Here is an 18,327-nt window from a genome sequence, read left to right as displayed (position 1 = left end):
CTCCACGAGTATATTTAGCGATGTTTCCCACAGCACCCCAACACAGAACAGTGGGGAGAAGTGAGGAGGAGCAGAAAAAAAGAAAAACAGAAGGAGAGGAAGATAAACACAGCTAATTAGGAATCTATTGTTAGGTGCGTGAGCAGATTGAAGCCACCCAAACAAAAATGAAGAAGAAAAAACAAAATCTGCGATACAGACGTCACTGTCAGGCAGCGGACAAACAGGCATACGTGCGGCATGTGCAAACAAAAAACACACACAACAATTAGGTCGCATGCAAATCGGTCTCAACAGATGCGCGAGGTGCGACAGGTAGAGACAGCGAGGTCTGGAAAACAGAGAGAAACACAGTAATGAGCGATGGCAGAGATTTAGAAATCAAAAACGAAGAAAGCGAAAAGGTGACGACTTTCTGCACGATGGAGGAAAAACAGTGAGTCAGAGATGCTATTTATTGTTTGAAGTGGTTTGGTAGAGTGGCAGCCGTAATGAGCTGACAATTATTCATATGTCAGTCACCCACACATGCTTCAGATTGTTTAAAACATTGCCCGCGCTGTCACTAAATCCCTGGTGTAACATCTTTGATTTTTTTCGAGTAGATGCTTCTTTGTGTTTCAGTTCCATCTCTGTCGACTGCTTCACTTACTTTTTAGTGTTTGTTGTGACGGGTTAGACTGCTGCAGACTGCCACAGAGAAACAGCTCAGGCTTTTTGTCCTGAGTCAAAAACTGGAAAAACAAAACAAAAACCCCAAAACACACAAGGATGGGACATCAGCCTATTGCAGTTTATCTTCCTCCTTCTGGTACAGCAAGATCTTAGTAGAACAAGAGCTCAACACCACTGCCCAAGGAAGGAAAAGGTATAGGGAGTGTGTGAGGGGGAAGTGGAAAAGCAGAACAATGGGACAAATAGCGAAGGAGATGAGAGGAGGCACAGAAACTGAGAGGCAGTGGGGAAGATATGGTAATGAGGAAGGAGGGGAAATGTAGGCAAGAAGGAAAGATGGAGTAAGAGAAAAAAGTTTCCTAGAGAAGAGAAGAGAAGAGAAGAGAAGAGAAGAGAAGAGAAGAAAAGAGAAGAAAAGAGAAGCGGAGGCTTGTCCTTACAGAGTTTCTGTCGCCCCATGCTGCAATCATGAATAAAAAACACTGGATAAATATTGATAAGCTGTTTTTTACTTTACATACAACAAAATCAAAAAGGCAAATACACATTAGACAGTGCTGCATGTGCTAATAAAGAAACCAAGATACTTGGTTACTAATAAGATACTAATAAAAATTCCATATTAGTTTCCATTGCATAAATTCCATTATTGAAATATCAGCTGATATTCTTTGCTAACAGTGCTTTCCAATAAGATTTTTAGAACCTATTTAGCAACTTACTATTGTCAAATAGTCCACAAGCTTCTCCTGCTCAGCTGCACTGCTTAGTTTGCTCCATGTGGTGCAGATAATGGTTTAAGTCTTAGTCTAACCTGATTTGTTGGAAAAACTGTGAGATGACACTGTTTCTAAAATATGCTCCATTAATTAAAAAAATTAAAAATTAAAAATTGTATAACTAATACCGTTAATGTGTTCAATACCGTAAATAATACAGAGTTCAATATTGGCGGATGATATTGGCAGAGCAAGATAACAGTGTAGCTCTAATGCTAATGGTGATGGAGGGGGGAGGTCTGGGACAGTTCATAGCAAGCCTTTAACATGATCACAGCAGGGAGAGTCAGTGAAGAGGAGAGGAGGCGAGGCGGGAGGAGGGAAGAGGAAGGAGGAGAGGCGGTTGCGCGGGCCTGCCAATACAGATAAATATTTCATCCCACAACACAGAGAGTCACTGAGACTGGAGCCCAGGGGGGGAGAGAGGATGGAGGGAGGCAAAGAGATATAGAAAAAAGCTAAGAGTGAAGGCAAGGCAGAGAGACAAAAAAGTAAGAGAAGAAGGAGCGAGAGAGAGATAGGACAGCTGAGAGACAAAGCTAAGCCTGCAAGGTAAAGGTGTCCTTAACTCTCACATCCAGTGTTCCTGATGCTAACCAGAGCTGACATAAGGCACACATGCAGACACACAAACACACACACCGTGTGCACCCACATACTCAGATGTGGTGTCTCAGACACATTTCTATTATTGTACTCTCACTGAGAGTGAGGTCTCTCTCTCCTCCAACCCGAATTAACACCTGGACTAAAATGTGCGCTGGTGTGAAAAGAAAAAGAAAGAAAGCACGGATGAACAGACAGAAGGTGGAGGTTCAATGCAAAGAGTTCAAGGAAGACATAGAAACGTTGCTATAACAGCCTCCAGTCGTGTGGCAAGGGCTATCCGCAAATTCTGGCACCTGGATTTGACTTGTTTGAGATGCTAAAGCATTAGCAGAACTAGAGACTAATGTGTAGACACGGTCTACAGCTGTTTCTTTAAAGTGTCCTTTTTAAAAGTGGACAGCGCTGAATACAAGGGTAAGATAAGACTATGAAGGCACATTAAAAACAGATCACTCAAACCACTTACCAGTGTTGTCTGGGGGGCATCTTTCTAAGTGCATGGGTCCTGATGCTTCCCAGCAAACATGTAACAGAAAGAAATCAATATACATTTCTTGTCTTGTCTTAAAATGTTTTGCTTTCATTGCACTAACAAATTCTTTGCTCTTGACTGGCAAATAATGAAAGTAGTAATAGTGTGTAGGGACCCTTTGACCTAGTCTAGTTAAAGCTGAATGAAAATGGTTAGTTGGACAGCTTGGATATGAGAGATAAAGAGGTCTCCTCTGCTGACTTGTAATTCAGTCGTGCGAGCTCCATTTTTAAGTTGATTTAAGGCACAGAGCTGACTGTAACAGGTCCTTGACATAGTGAAACAAGAAGGTACCTTTCTCAAAGCTTTTATACATATATAAACCATAAAGACTTCTAATGACAGTGTCTCTGTTTCTGGAATATCAGATATTACTCTGACCTGTCCCTGTTCTATGTCCCTGTTAAAATATGTATGTATAGATAGATAGATAGATAGATAGATAGATAGATAGATAGATAGATAGATAGATAGATAGATAGATAGATAGATAGATAGATAGATAGATAGATAGATAGATAGATAGATAGATACAACAAAGACTGACATTGACAGTTATTTGCAGCATATGTCATATGTGTGATATGTTGCACATTCTAGTAGGCTTTAAAGTGTTTCTGAGTGTTCAGGACAAGGCTCAAAGTAAAGTACATGCGTGCATGTATTACTCATCCTGTGAGTACATAAATGTATCGTCACAGTCCCTCTGGATTGGTTTAAGGTTGACGCTTTGATTTAGGGCAAGACTGGGGTCAGGCAAATGTTTATTGCCTAACGGCAAGTCAGTATACTCTGATGGATGAAAGAATGACTGTGTGTGTGTGTGTGTGTGTGTGTGTGTGTGTGTGTGTGTGTGTGTGTGTGTGTGTGTGTGGTTGCATGTTTGTGTCAATCAGGCAGTTGGTTGGTCTTTTTGTTTGTATTCTCTCTCTTCCGTAGGGAGTAACTCTCCCTCATCATTAGTAATGAACCAGCTGCGGTGAAAGGCCGAAGCCACAATCTCAGCCCAGAGAGACAGATGAATATTTGATTAGTCCTTGCTTTGCCTTCATGTGTGCACGTGTGTGTGTGTGTGTGAATGTGTGTGTGTGTGTGTGTATGTGTGTGTGAGAGGAAGTGAGAGAGAAAAAGCCCAGTGAGGTCAGTGTAAAGTCTACATCTTTCCACCCCCCACCCGTCTCTCTTCTTTTTCTCACTTTTACCTCTCCCTGCCTTTTTTCACACCATTCCCTTCGTCATCAGCCTACACCTCTCCACTCGCTATACTCTCTTGTACTTTGATTTATTTTTCTCTCTCAACACCTCTCTTCACCCTTCTGACACTTTCTTTTACCATTTCTCTTCCTGTGTTTCTGCTATAGGACTGTGCAGAGACAGAAGTGGACAGGAACAAGTGCTGTACCCTGTGTAACATGTTCTTCACCTCTGCAATTGTGGCACAGTCCCACTACCAGGGCAAAACCCATGCCAAGAGAGTCCGCCTGGTGCTGGGGGAGCCACCCAGTGTACCCACAGCCATAGCCAACCCCACAAACACAGGTATCGCACACAGTCTAGTTGCTATATTGACCCGTGTTAGACTTTTACATAAAGATTAAACTCAGATATTTAACTTAACGTACTAAAGCTGTGCAGCAGTTTGCAAATGGTGTAGTAAGGCACGCTAGTGTGCCTTTGAGCCAAATCCTGGTGTGTTGTGAGATTTTATGACAACCATAGTTATAAATGAAGGGAACTCCAGTCTCATTTTGCAGTTGCTGGATGGTGGGATTTATCCGTGTGTGATACATCAAAGGAACTGAAGGACACCAAGGAAGTTAATAAGGGGAAAAAACACATCATTTTCTTGTGTTGAGTAACTACCTATCACTGCAGAAGACACACAACTTTTAGAAATGAGAAAAAAAAACTGTCAGCAGACACTATCACAAAAGCTGCATGTCTCTTGGCTACAGAGGTGTCAACACTATTCAAATGCATCACCTGTGAGAAGTTTGCTAATGCTAAGAAAGTGCCAGGCAAGATAAAGAGGCTCTTGGAAACCAAACAACCATTCTGACAGAAACGCAGCCCATTTCAAAAGCTTGCTGGATTTGAACCACACGCAGCAGGGACTTTTGTTGTCTGATAGTTGGAAAGGGGCAAGGCATATGGTAGTGGACAGGCAAGTCTTGCAAAAAAAGAAAATTACATGTCAGAGGTCCAGATGCAGCAAATAGATTGTCAAAAGTGAAATTACTGAGAATAAAATCGAAAAAAGATGTGCCCGACAACACAGAAGCTGTTTTGCACAGATATGAACACGGGCACACAGTGCTTTTTTTTCTGTTACAGCAGTCACAGCAGCAGAAGAAGTCAAGGCAGTGTCCAAATATTCTTTGAGGTTCGGACAGAAAAGTAAAAAGAGCATTAAACTGTTCCTTTAAGGAACAAACAGCAGACACAGCTCTGCTCTTGGTCACAAGTTGTTTTTGGTGGATCTCTGCTCTCTTTGCCTCATCCTCCATCTTTCTTTACTGTTGTTGATGAGAGACAAAGCCCCTTCCAGCAGTCAACAGACTACCAGCTAACAAGCTAGCTAGCTAACATGCCCTAGCTAACATGCTTCTGTCATGCGCTCATTGTTGCTATATTGCTGTGCAAAACCCTTGAGCCAGTCCTTATTTCTTTCAAAGTTTTTCTGTGAAACATTGGCTGATTTTTCACTCATTTTCATAACGTTTTTGTTGTTTTATTTTGTTCTTTGATTGTTTAAGCTGACTCATTCGGCATTAAAAAACTGCTGTGTACTTAGTAAAAATGAAAGGAAAATAGTCTCTTTAGTCACTTTGGTATTAGCACTCTTTTTCAAAAACCACCAACAAGATGCTTCCCAAATAGCTATTTTCTGAAAGGTTGGCATATTTTGGCAAAAAAAAATCAAAGGAAACTAGACAAGTTGAATAACAAAAGAAGAAGTCTATGAAACCATCTAATGCAGATGAACCATATCTCAAGTCATGTCCATAAGAAACAGGAAAGAATCAAGCAAAGATCTGACAGAGGAACTGAGAGATGTGTTTGGCACTTCAGTTAAACCATCTAATATTCACTGTCAACAAGCATGGAAGGGAAACAAGGATAAAATGCTGTGGTATTAAAGTAGGTAGAACTGGACTGAAAATCAGTGTCAAGTTGTCTTTTGTAGTCATAAATCCAAATTTTAAATGGATTAAAAACGTGCTGGAGGCTCTGTCATTGTTTGGTGCTGCATTTCACCAGTGGGGTTGGGGTTCTTGTCTGGCATTATTAATATAGAACAAATCTGCCAGGATTTGATCTACTATTACCATCATTGACTGTAGAAAACATGGACGACGCGACAGGTCCCGAAAAATGAAGCCAAAACGTCTCTATCGCCCCCTGCTGTCTGGTTGCAGTATAGGTCATAAACCCCGCCTCCTCCATGTTAGGGATGATGGGACTGGTGTCAGACTAAAATAAATTAATTCTCCTTAGATAATTTTTTTCCAAAGATTCTTTCTTTTGTTTTCAATAGTTCTCATCACGCTGATTGATGTTCAAGGGGTCTCCTTTCCCATAAGTTTGATTCTAATTCCTACCGCGGTGATGTTAAATTGGGGTGAAACGTCATCATAAGAGCTTTGACTGACAGCTGCAGTCACGGAGAAACTTGCGTATCTCTGTTCGCGAATAGCAGATAGAGCGTAGGCTCTGAGAGGAGGACCAGCGTTTACGCTACGAAAACACGATCGAGTGTTTTAACCTGACAGCCTGAGGTGTTCTTCAGTAAACTTGACTACCCGACAGAAGGACCGGAGGCCCCGCTGCACTTTTTCGGTAAGTTAAATGTGTTTGTAAGCTAATCCGTAACTACCGTCCATAGCTAGCTCCTGAGACCTAGCTAGCTAAAATGAGCACTCGGCTGTCAGGGTTCGTTTAGCTGTGCAGGTGAATGAATTTACTGAAGAAATCAAGAGAAACGCCCCGGGCTGCTCAGTCACTAATTACTGTTACTGTACTTTTATTATAAGTATTATATTATACTGTAAAAGCAACAGGCTGCACCCTGCTTCAGCTCCTGTGCAGAGCTGAATATTAAATATGTGCAAACAACAGCATGTTTTCAGTCTCTTGCCACATCTGTAAAGACAGAAACAATTTTTTTAAAAGCTTGTACTTCAGTAACTCCTCATTAATCAGGAACTATGGATTAAAGTACTGTAGTGTACTGTAATACTGTACTGAAAAAATGTAAGAGAAGAACTACAGATCCTGAGTGTGTGAGGACAGAAGAGTCAGCTTTATTTCAATATTGAGGAATAAAATTTATTTATTTATATCTGAGTTTGATGGTTCTGTTGTCTTTGTGATTACAGGAGCTGCCCTCAGATTCAGACCTCAGCCCCATCGAGTGACAGCAGACAGATCATCCAACATGTTCATATGTTAACTGTAAAATGAACTGATGAAAACAGTACAAAGGTTAAAGTACCACACGTACTGTAGTGAAAGCTGCAGCTGTTTTATTGATAAAGTTAAACAAAAACGACAAAAAACAAAAGGATTAATCACTCATGTAACTGTGTCACTATATATCAGCATTAACAGGACCTCAGTTTGGTGTTTCACAAAGCTGCTGATCTCAGACCTGCACAGCTTCCGTTTTAAACACTTGATGTACTCAGCTGCATGAAGAGCATATGAGATTTTGTCTAACACAATTAAATAAAACCTGATGAAGGTCAAAGGTCGTCACTTGTATGTTGAACTACAAACTTGTCATCTGGAATTCTTTCACAGTTTTTTGCAGATAGTGTTATTTACCATAAAGTGATTCAGAGTTATTCATACCAGAGTAACCAGAGAGGATCACATATTTTTAAATATATAACTTTCTACAGGACTGAATATAATATCTTTATGTAAAAGTCCGGAGCCTCTGGGGAGTATCAGAATATTTATAACATTACACAAAACAAAGGTCTCCATCACAGTGTTCATGAAATGCTGGGTTTATCCATCTCCTGGGGTGGACCTACGGAGGAGTGCTGAAGATTTCCCTGTGAGGGAGCTGCTGGTGAAGATCATGAGTCCTGCTTGATCACTGCCATGAGCTTCAGTCTTCCTGGTGTTTCTTAAATGATGCCTCTTACAGCGGGTCAACAGAACTTCTGGCACAGGACAACTGTGATGAAAGAAAGGGAAGAAGTTTCTCCAAACCTCTGGACCCAAGAAACCCAGCTTAGTCCTGATGGTCTCCCTCACTAGTTTATCTCCAGGGTAAATGTAGCTGTTGATATAATATGGACTCTATTATTAAATGAAAAGAACAAATTAGACTACACTACTGAAACCTCATGCTGTTGTTTTTAAAGTCTCCATGTTACCAGGCTGTAGAGGGCTCTGAAGATTTAAACAGTTTTAGATCCATTACACTCACAGTCTTATGTTAAAATCTCAAAGGACAGCATTATATTTTTGATATTAACAGTAACTCTGGGCCTCTGTGGAGTGTGCAGCTGATCTCATCGCTGTCTAAAAATGGATAAAAAAAACATAAGTGTTGAAGACTATTAAGAGTAGCAGGTGTGTAGCATCGCTAACTAGCTAGCAACAAGCCTTCAACACAATGCGTATGCCAGCGGCTAAGCTAACTAACGAATTAACAACAGAGTGATTTTAGAACTATAAGATGATAAGCTGTGTGTCTTTTTTTATAACAGTGACATGGTTGTATTTACCTTAATTAAACGAGTCGTCAGTCGCGGTAAACCAGCAAAAAAAACTCGAGCAGCCGGGCTACGTAAAAAGTGTAGGGGGGCGTGTTTGCGGTCACGTCCAGCGGGTGTGTGGGCGGGAGCGTTACACAGTCGCTCCACCTCAAGTCACTACTGCGCAGACTCTGGCTCCAAATTTGCAAGATGGCAACCTCCACAAGCGGGGTATTTTGGCTTAATTTTTGCACAATGGTAGGAGGCGGGGTTGCGTCGTCCATGTTTTCTACAGTCAATGATTACCATCATGAAAATTACAACAATTTTTGAGCTTAGCAATGATCCCAAACCCATCACACAAAGATCCGAAGAAGATCTTTGGATGTCCTTCAACAATCCTCAAGAACTATTCATGAAGACTACTTAAAGAAATTACAACAAAGCGTACCTTCAGGCTGTGTTTTAAAATAAAGGTCATCATACCAAATGTTGACTTACAAGCTTGTTAGAATAGTCCAAACTCCGTTTTTGCTTTATTTGCATAATGTTTGCACATATTTCAATAATTCACTGCACCTCTTCCCCATTTTTCTAGGAAAATATAAAGAAGTAAGGGATAGCTCAAGGCTTTTGCACACTGCTGTTGTTAAACCCTCTTTAAAATATACAATGCTGATATCGATTGATTTGGTAAGAGAAGTGATCCTGATGAGTGCAGAGGTGTTACAAAAGCCCAGCTCTGTGAGCACAGTGCAAAAACATGTTCTGTCCTGATGGTGTTTTTTGTGGCAACAACTTTAAATGCTGTCAATGGTGAGCTTTACAGGATGCTGTCTCTCCACGTGGGCTCTTATACATGTCTATGTTTCAAAATTTGACAGAGTTTGAATCATTAATTGTTGGCTTATATTCTTTTTTACATCATATGATTAGAAGCTTGAATGAGAAGTGTTAATTTTATTCTGGTTAATAATATAACACATTTAAAGCTTTTAGACTGCTACACTAGGCATTTTGTCTCTTTAGCATTTAAAAGGTATGTTAAAAATTCCTTTCAATCATTCAGCAATACATAACAGACAGAACACAATCTATTATTCTTCCATGCTAAGCTATGCATCTATAAGTTCTCATTCCTGATCTTAACACAAAAAGCCTGTCATCACTAGAGACCATAACTCAGTTGTCAAATAGACTCTCACCTCTGCTCGTATACATCCCCTCTTTGTGACATGTTTTACTGAACTGAGAACTATTTTTACTTCAAAGGCTTTATTTTTTTTATCTGAAGTGGATTTGGACAGCTTTAGTGATGGTTCAGTCAAAACTACTAGCCTGGGATTCAGGGGGAAATGTGTTTGAAAATGGCAACATGCCAGAGGCCCAAGAAGTAAAACTTAGCAGATGAGGCACACAGAGAGATATTAATTTATAAAAGTCTCCTGATTAGTAAAATGTGTTCTTAACAAATCAAGACATCTGCTGATTGATATTTATTTTGTTGAAGCACAAGATTGTTCAAGATTAGTGTGTTTTTAAGTGTCTGTGCTGCTAAGTTGACTCCAGGGGAGCTTTACATAATGTGATTCAAATTGGATTCAAAGGGGAAACTCACACAGCTATAAAGGCACAATCGCTACAAAATGGAGTGTTATAATCAAGCCCCTGAGTGACTTTTGCTAAACTCTGGCCTACTTTTGGGAAAAGTGTCACTTCTGTACAGGCACTGTCGTGCAGTTTGCTTCGTTTTGTGACAGTAGGACCTGAAGGAAAAGAAACAAGAGAACAAGAAGAGAGAAAGAGTGACCTGGGAGAGAAGAAGAGGATTTCAGGAGAGATTAGATTCAAAAAGCACCCTTCATGATCATTCCGAGATGAGCGCGCCACAGAAGATGCACAGCCAAGCTGACAGGCTTGAGCACACATGGACATAGAAACACACACATGCACGCACAATCATTATTAGAAAAACACAGAGGCAGGATAACTGACGCAGGCACACATGGCATTCACTTGCATCTCAGGACACTTGGACACTAACAAACACACTAACGCATATTCCCACAAACATACAACACAGTGAGATTAGAAATAGTAGAGTCCGTGTGTGTTGGAGAAGCCTTTGAGCGGTAGAGAGCAGAGATCGTACCTGCGCTCCCTCCCCGATGCACATCACATCCCCATACACTTCAACCCAACACCTCTTCCTCCAGAACACACACTATCGTGCACACTGCCTATGCCCCACTCTGTGAAAAACACTTATTTCTGCTCCACTGTGCAGAGATCACATTCAGGAGAGGAGAAGTGGTGGTGCAACAAGGGATAGAGAGGAAAAAAAACATCACAGGGTCTCTCCCTGTTGCTGCTCATCACATGCAGTTCCGTAGAGCTGTCAGAACCGAGGAGTGTCATTTACGCACTGGCACACGCAAGCACACATGAATGCTACACCGGAGATTTGATGATGGACTTTCCTTTGAGCTCAACGGCAATAAAATAAAATGACAGTAAGAGAGTTGCAGGGTTGAGTTTTGAAAGTGAGACGATGGCAAACACAAGCAAAGGGAATGTGAGTGGGTGTGGTTGGTGAGATGAACAGAGACACAGCCATAGATACAGTAACTATGTGAACAGAGCCTGAAGACACATCAAGGTATGAGGAGCCAATCAGCTCAAAGGGCTGGAGTCAATCCGGCGCAGGCCCCCACACTAAAAAAGACACATAAACGAACCCACCTCACACCCGTGGTCACTGGTCAAGGATTCATGCAGGCATTTGTTAGCAGTGAGATGATGGTTGTTGTGAAAGAAGTGATATGACTCATCTGAGCTTCAAAGCATGTGTGAGTGGGCTTTTATTTGTGATATAAAATCTGAACTAAACGTGCGGCATCGGGGCTGTGTACTCACAGTCAGTATAACTCGAGAGTCATTGACACATTGTGGATGGCAAATCGGCACATTTGGACATGCCATCTGGCACTGTAAGCTTTCTCACGCAATTTGGCTGTGGACATAACCCCCTCCCTTCTCAGGATGATTTGTTTGGTACACATACTGTACCTTACACATGCAAACAGCTTATTCTGGAGCTTCTTTCACACACATGCACGCGCACACATATACAAGACTTCACACGTTTTCTTAAGCGTGGCTTACACATTCTGTCCGCCACCCAAACACCCACATTCACACACAGACACACGAGTAGCCACACGCCTGTACGCAGTTTTCGCTGTGAGAGCTACAACCCCGTCCTGTGGACATGTCCGTGCCTGTTGGCTATTAATGGGCAATCACCATGGTAACCAGTGCCATGTCATGAGTAGCAGGTCACCTGGAAATCTGCCGTTTCTTTTTTTTTTTTTTTAATTCCCTTGCAGAAGAGAGGAGAGGAGAGATGGTACATGTTGAAAAAAAAAAGATAAAACAGGAAGGTTCAGAAGCCAGTCTCTAACACTTGCAGACTGGACCCCGGAGTGCAGATGGCCTCCTTCCAGCCCTCATCTATGCTCCACATATGTGGCTCACAGCAATCCATTTGCTCTTTGCTCTCAGCCTTGATGAGTACAATCTGATTGCGGAGTTTTTAAATGTAAATGTGGTTTTTCAAGCATGTATTTGAGAATTCATGTGTCTGCGAAGAGTATGTGCGTGAGAATCTGTGCAAATGCATCAAATTTTCATGTTAACGAGTTTCATGAAAATATTTTCATTTCATGTAATTTTCACATTAGAGCTTGATTTGCATTTGAATTCATGTTAATATCCTCCCTCCCTCACTCTGCCTTTCCTTCTCCTGTTCTCATTTCCTTCTACAGTATCTTACCCTCGACTTGTCTCTAACTCCTATCTTTTCACTTCTGCTTCCAGATTCCTCCCCTTCCACCCCACTGCCCACAGACCCCGCGTCGTGTCCCCCTCCTCCACCTGCCCTACCCTGGCCCATGGCGGTGGTCAGTGGAAATGGTGGGAGAGAGGCTGGGAAATATTGCTGTCTGTGTGGAGCCTGGTTCAACAACCCTCTGATGGCCCAGCAGCATTACGAGGGCAAGAAACACCGCAGGAATGCAGCCAGGGCGCGCCTCCTGGAGCAGCTAGCAGGCAGTCTGGATGCCACAGAGAGCACAGGTCAGCCTCTTGGACCCAATCCCAGCAAAAGTGGCAAATGAAAGGCAGCAGGGGTGTTACGACTTTGTCAGAGGAAAGACGATAAGTGGGAGTGCAAGATGCTGCAAGATGTGCAGCAGTGAATGAGGATTCATGAAATGCTGATATGCCTTTCAGTGTGGGGGTACATATCATATGTTAAACTGAGGTAAGGCAAACCAGTTATTCATTGATAAATTTAGCACCATCAGCACTACTTAGTGTTGAGATCTCAGCTTACATGCATTTGGATAAAAACATGAAGTGTTTTTGCAAGGATTAGCCAAAGCTTCTTCTTTAAGTCAACTACCTCTACATTCCTACTGCTGGTATCTGTCTCACTGATGGTCACAACACAACAGTATATGTCAAAAGCTGTATGTGAAGTCTCCTGGCACATTGGAAAAAGCATACTTAAGAGATAATGCAGTGCAGAGCAGAGAAGGCTCAACAGGTGAAATCCACCACATTACATGCGTGCATATTTATGTGTGTGATGATTCACACAAAGTGACACATGAAATGGTCAAACATTAGTAAATTAAACAAGTAAATGTGGAGATAATGGGGCAATGATTCTAACACTCACACAAATATTTCTAACAGATGGGTACTTTAATTGAATTATGAATAGCATTTGGCACAGAAACCACTTTCCCTTCTCGGGTTCTTAGGAGTGATATCATCCAATATCACCAAACATCATCCTACTTCAGCAAAGGAGTCCAACATGCATTCATGAGTGCCACACGACACCTCTACCGCACACATACAAGTTTGACGCATGCTCGTACCACACAGCACACAGCCTGTGACAAACATAAATCCACCTGTGAAGCCGTAGCAGTGCCATTCGCTGCATGCTCCAGGTGCCATGACACAAATCATCATCTCAAGAAGCCAATCATATTAAAAGCATGAGTCATGTTGCCGCCTACACTGGCTCAGAGGCTTTAAGTGGTGTCATGTTAGATATCATCCCCCATTCACATACTGTGACCCAGATCCCACAGACTCCAAATTTCATAATGTAACCACGGAAAACACTTTTTTTATTTAATTAGAATTTTGTTTATTTTTAAGACACTCGTCCTCATTGAAGAGCAAGGCTGCACTGCAAAATCTTTTAACTGCCCTTGAACAGGAGACGTTTAACGGGTCGAAGTTTTCTAAGTGAGCTTGCTGTTGCCGTGATTTATTATACGTGTCGTCAGTCATGTGTTTGTTCCAAGGCCTTTAGTCTGGAACGCTTTGTTCACTACAGAGAAGCTCCATTGTTTGTACTCGTTTGCTCTTGAGTTAGACGAATTTCCATTGGTTCGAGATTCTCACGTCAGATTGGCTTTTTATCACCACTTAAGGTGTGAAGTCACAGGTGTATCAAGTGTAATCGCAGTGGGAGGGTCGAACAGGAGGTGGCAGCTGAACTAAGCAAAATACGCACAGGAGGGGGAGGAGAAAGCAGGAATTTGGCTTGTGCCAAGCACAGATTCATCTATGTCCTTTCGTCCTCATTTTCCCTTTGTGGAATAGTTTTTTCTTTACGTTCGTTTTATCTCTTTCCCACCCCCTTCCTTCTGCCATACTCAGTCTTTGTTTTTGTTAGAGTGTTTCTCAATGTATGTGTTTGTGTAAACCACTGTGGCGTCCAATTTGACATCATGTATCATCTGTCATCCTTATTATCTCCCCCACAAGGCACAGGTGAATTATTTGCACGCCAATATTCTCTTACTCTCCAAACTATGGCTACAGAGTCTGCCTACTGTGTTTTCTTGTTGTGTCCTATTGATGATATTGACCTTTACTTGTGTTGTCTCATCCCCCTGTGGCCATGAACGAAACTTATCATAAGACCTCTTGACATTTAAACACATGCAGGTTCTTATTTTTTGATATGTATTTCTCTGGTTTAATTGCACAGACGGGCACACAAGCAAGAATGTCGTGACTTTCCACAGCTAGGTGCCAGGCGAAATCCTTGGAGATGGATTACAGTGGTGGACGAGGGAGTAGCTACTGACGAGGGATGGGGCCCGGCTGACTCGGCTGTGTCTTTACATAAATCATGACAGGGGGAGAAACCCCTTAAGACAGAGCCAGCGCATTGTCTCTGCTCTCTGGAGACTCCGAAGAGAATTAGAAGCAGTGAGATAAGCGTCTAGGAATGGAGAGTGTGTCTGCGTATGTGTGTGTGCAGGACCCAAGAGAGGGTGAAGCACTAAAGCCGAGAGAAAATTGTGTGTAATTGATGACTGTGCCAGAGTTGTGAGACGGAGCTGACCTCCTCTCCCACTTACTGTGACACAGTCACACATCAGAATTACATGCAGAAACACATAACTAAGATGTAGTGTAAGCACCGTAGGTCCGAATACCAGCTCGCTCTGGGAATTAAAAACAGTTTATCTAACAAAGCAGTAAATTTACCGAAAACCAATATATACTTTTAGGCTTTTTTAAGTATTCTTTGAGGATATATCTCCTCAGTTATGTTAAAAGTACCCAAAAGGTCTTATTTAACCCGATAAAATGGGCTCAAATAATATTGTTATGTGGAAAAGTGACTCATACTGAAGAACATGGAAAATTATCACTCAGCTCCATTCGGCAGCGTGGAGCATTTTAACATTTTTTCAGCTCCTTGTTGTTGTTTAACAGTGCAACTGGCACATCTTTCTTTAGGCTCACCACCCTCGACGGTGTCATTTCTAGCAGCAGCAAGCAGCTGTTCTCACCAGTGATAAACCAACTACCTGTCCAGCAACACATCATGTGAAGTAAGCAGCTCCCTGGTGAATGTAGTGGAGCATTTAGCAGCTAAAGACCTGTGTATTTCCCTCTGGAGTTATTATCGACCAAAAGCTCAGTTAAAGACAGGAAAATAAAGTGAAATGGTGGACTATGAAACACGAGAGATAAGAGAAAGATGCCACTAAATGCATTCCTGTTTCCATTTCTTTTGCCCATTTCTATTGGTAAATCAATTATACCAATAATAATTATTATTGTGTCTTTCAAAGGTTTTACTGAACGACTCTGGCAATAATCCCCAAATCCATGAACTTCATCTTAAAAAGCTACCTTTAAGAATTATTAGTTGCTTACAGTGAAGAAACTAGAAAACTAGAAAAATCTAAGAGAATCTGGAAATCCTTTTTTAAAAGCAATAGTTCACAAAGATAGTTTCCTGCGCCTGGTAATTTTTTCTTTGTCTGAAACAGATGGTCTCTCCAATTACTGTCACACTGGCTGCAAAAAAATAATTAGTCTCTCTCTGAGTCCTTCAAAGTTTGCTGGTAAAATTCCACTTGGATTTAATCTGACTCTCACCCAAATCTCAACCCCTCTCTTCTATGGTATTTGCGATATATTCCTTTGAGAGGCTCTGTCAAGTATTTGCTGCAGACTGTTAGTTTTGATTGCATCTCAATGGGCTCTTCTTGGATTCAGTTCATTTTTAATCTTGCAAAGCGCATGGTGAACTAAAGCACAAAGGCTCTGGGGTAGTAAGCGCTCCATAAACTAATATCCTACAAGAAGCATGAATAACATTACACATGAATACCCTACAGTGAGTGCAAATTAGAGGAAACTCTACCTTGAATGTATCCATATGAAACTTGATGTTCAATAGTTGTACAAGGCCCATTTCCCTCCCTCTTTGTCTTCAAACAATCCCACCGTTCACCAAAAGTGTGTGCAAAACACTAGATTTCACAACTGCTAGTGCTAACCGCTACCTGAAATTCCTCTGAGCCTCTCACATAAAAAGGAGCTGCAGTCAGAGCTTGGCAGCGCATGGTATTGGAACGAGCCACAAATATCATGCTCCAAATGGGTCATTAATGTTGCTTGAGTTGGGACATAGTGAAAAAGCTGAAAGCTAAAATTCATCACACACTGAAACTGCAGCAGGATGTTGAATTTCGCTGCAACAAGACTCTTGAAACAAACATCATTTTCCCAATTTTCTAAGCACAAAATGTAACTCATTACTTTTTTGACAACCGTTTAGGCATCTCCACACCAGGGGTGCCAGCAATGCCAGAAGGCTCTGTATGTTAAACGACAGCCACAAACAGCTCCACACCCACTGCCTTAGCGCTTCTCACCCCCTCTTTTCTCTCTTCTTGGCATATCTTCTTGTGTAATTAACAAGGCTTAGAACTCCCTCACAAATACTGCTCATGCTCGCAAAAAACCCCTACATTCACAACCCTGAGCCACGTGCTGTCACTACCGTTGCACACACACTTTCCCTGCATGTAATTAACATGGATTAGGGCACAGTGTGGTCTTATGCCAGAACTGCTTTATTAACCAAAACACGTTATCTGTGCATGTGTATATGTTTATGCGTGTGTTTACAAAAGGCTGGTGCTGACACAAACTGCAGCATATTGTATATCTCTGCTACTCGGGCAATCAGTGTGGAGGTGACATCAATCAGGCTAAAAGCAGGGAAGCTGCCTTTGTCTGCGAACGCATGCACATGTAACACACTTCATAATCACACATAAAAGAATAGACCTCTTTATGTAATCCTTGCAGCAGTATAGAATTACGGGGAAGACAGAGGAAAGAAGAAAGAGACTTATCTTTCCTTTCTTTCTAAATTATCGCTTCTCCAATTAATAGCCTTTTCATTTAGAGAGAACAGAAGTAATGACATTTTGGCAGTGGAAGATGTGCCGGCCCTCTTTTTTCCCACTCTCTCTGTCTCTTTTTCACACACACATACACACAGAATTAGTTATTAGCTCTTAATAGTTGCAAAAATATCAACATTTAAACCAAGACAGCAGTTACTTCAGGCAACTAATTCAGTCCTGGCTTTCTTGTAAATGACTGCTTATCCTTAATCACCCCTGAAAGAGACTAAGGGACTCTTGAGGCAACAGGGAGTAGATATGCCACATTATGCAGCTCTAGCCCAAGCCTAAACGACCTCCCACCACTCCTAACTATATTACAACTTCATCTCCCAGTGTACTTCACCAATTACCGCTACGAAAGGTCAAAAGGTGATGGAATACTAAGACAAGTCATAAATCTCAAGGACGATAATGACAGCAGCGAAAAGGGCATGTACACACAAGCAGGCACACCCCAATTTTAAGTTGCACCGCATAACTAAAATTTCACACCCATTGTCAGAAAATTACAATTTAAAAAAGGACAAACTGAGAGGGAGAGGCTTCAAGCCATTAATTTTTGACTTGTTTTTGGCATACAACCCCGAAGTGTCAAGGCAGATTTTTTTTTTCCGATGGAAGTAAAGTTCTGCAGTGACGGCTCTGCAGTGTGCAAAAAGTGAGAAAACAAAAATAGCTCTTCATTGTATCTCTAACAGGGGAAACACGGGCAATTATGGCGTGTTGCTGATTACCCAGAGAGATCATTTCCTCTGCTTCCTTTTATGAAAAAGAAAGAAGATTTTAAAATCGGTGCTCTAGTTACCACGGGACGTTATTTTGGGGCTTGGATACAGATTTTTTTGTGGTCATTAAACCCCAGCATGAATGCTACATCAATGCTGCAGTGTAATAAATCATTATCCATTCCCTCCTCTGTTTAAAACATCATATTATTCTCTGGATATTTCCTCTCTTTCACTCGCTTCTTCTACCTAATCCCCATCTCCGCACCACCAAATCTCCCTTCTCCCCACTCCATGAGTATCTCCAAATTCATCTATCTATTTTTGGGTGTTCATCGCGACCACCTGCAAACCCTCTAATTAGTTAACATCTGTGTCTGAGCTGCACCAACTCAAGCTTGCATTCACCAACACAATACAACTGTGCATGCACACAAAACAGGCATGCACACATCCCACTGTGCTGTTCGTTTCTGATTC

General features: G+C 41.6%; 1 protein-coding gene across 2 annotated transcripts in view; it reads left to right on the top strand.

Moving 5' to 3' along the window:
• The window catches only part of zgc:171482 (zinc finger protein), a 60,898-nt gene that overhangs the window by 27,473 nt on the left and 15,098 nt on the right, over window positions 1–18,327 (top strand). For both annotated transcript variants that reach the window (XM_006783894.3, XM_006783893.3), the window contains 2 exons: window positions 3,957–4,134; window positions 12,189–12,446. In XM_006783894.3, coding sequence (XP_006783957.1) covers window positions 3,957–4,134; window positions 12,189–12,446 — 436 coding nt within the window. The remainder of the gene's footprint in view (window positions 1–3,956; window positions 4,135–12,188; window positions 12,447–18,327) is intronic.

The sequence above is a fragment of the Neolamprologus brichardi genome, chromosome 13, assembly GCF_056152115.1.
Source record: "Neolamprologus brichardi isolate AB-2024 chromosome 13, ASM5615211v1, whole genome shotgun sequence".
Taxonomy (NCBI): domain Eukaryota; kingdom Metazoa; phylum Chordata; class Actinopteri; order Cichliformes; family Cichlidae; genus Neolamprologus; species Neolamprologus brichardi.
Note: the sequence above shows the minus strand (reverse complement) of the source record. Positions and strands in the feature narration are given on the sequence as shown.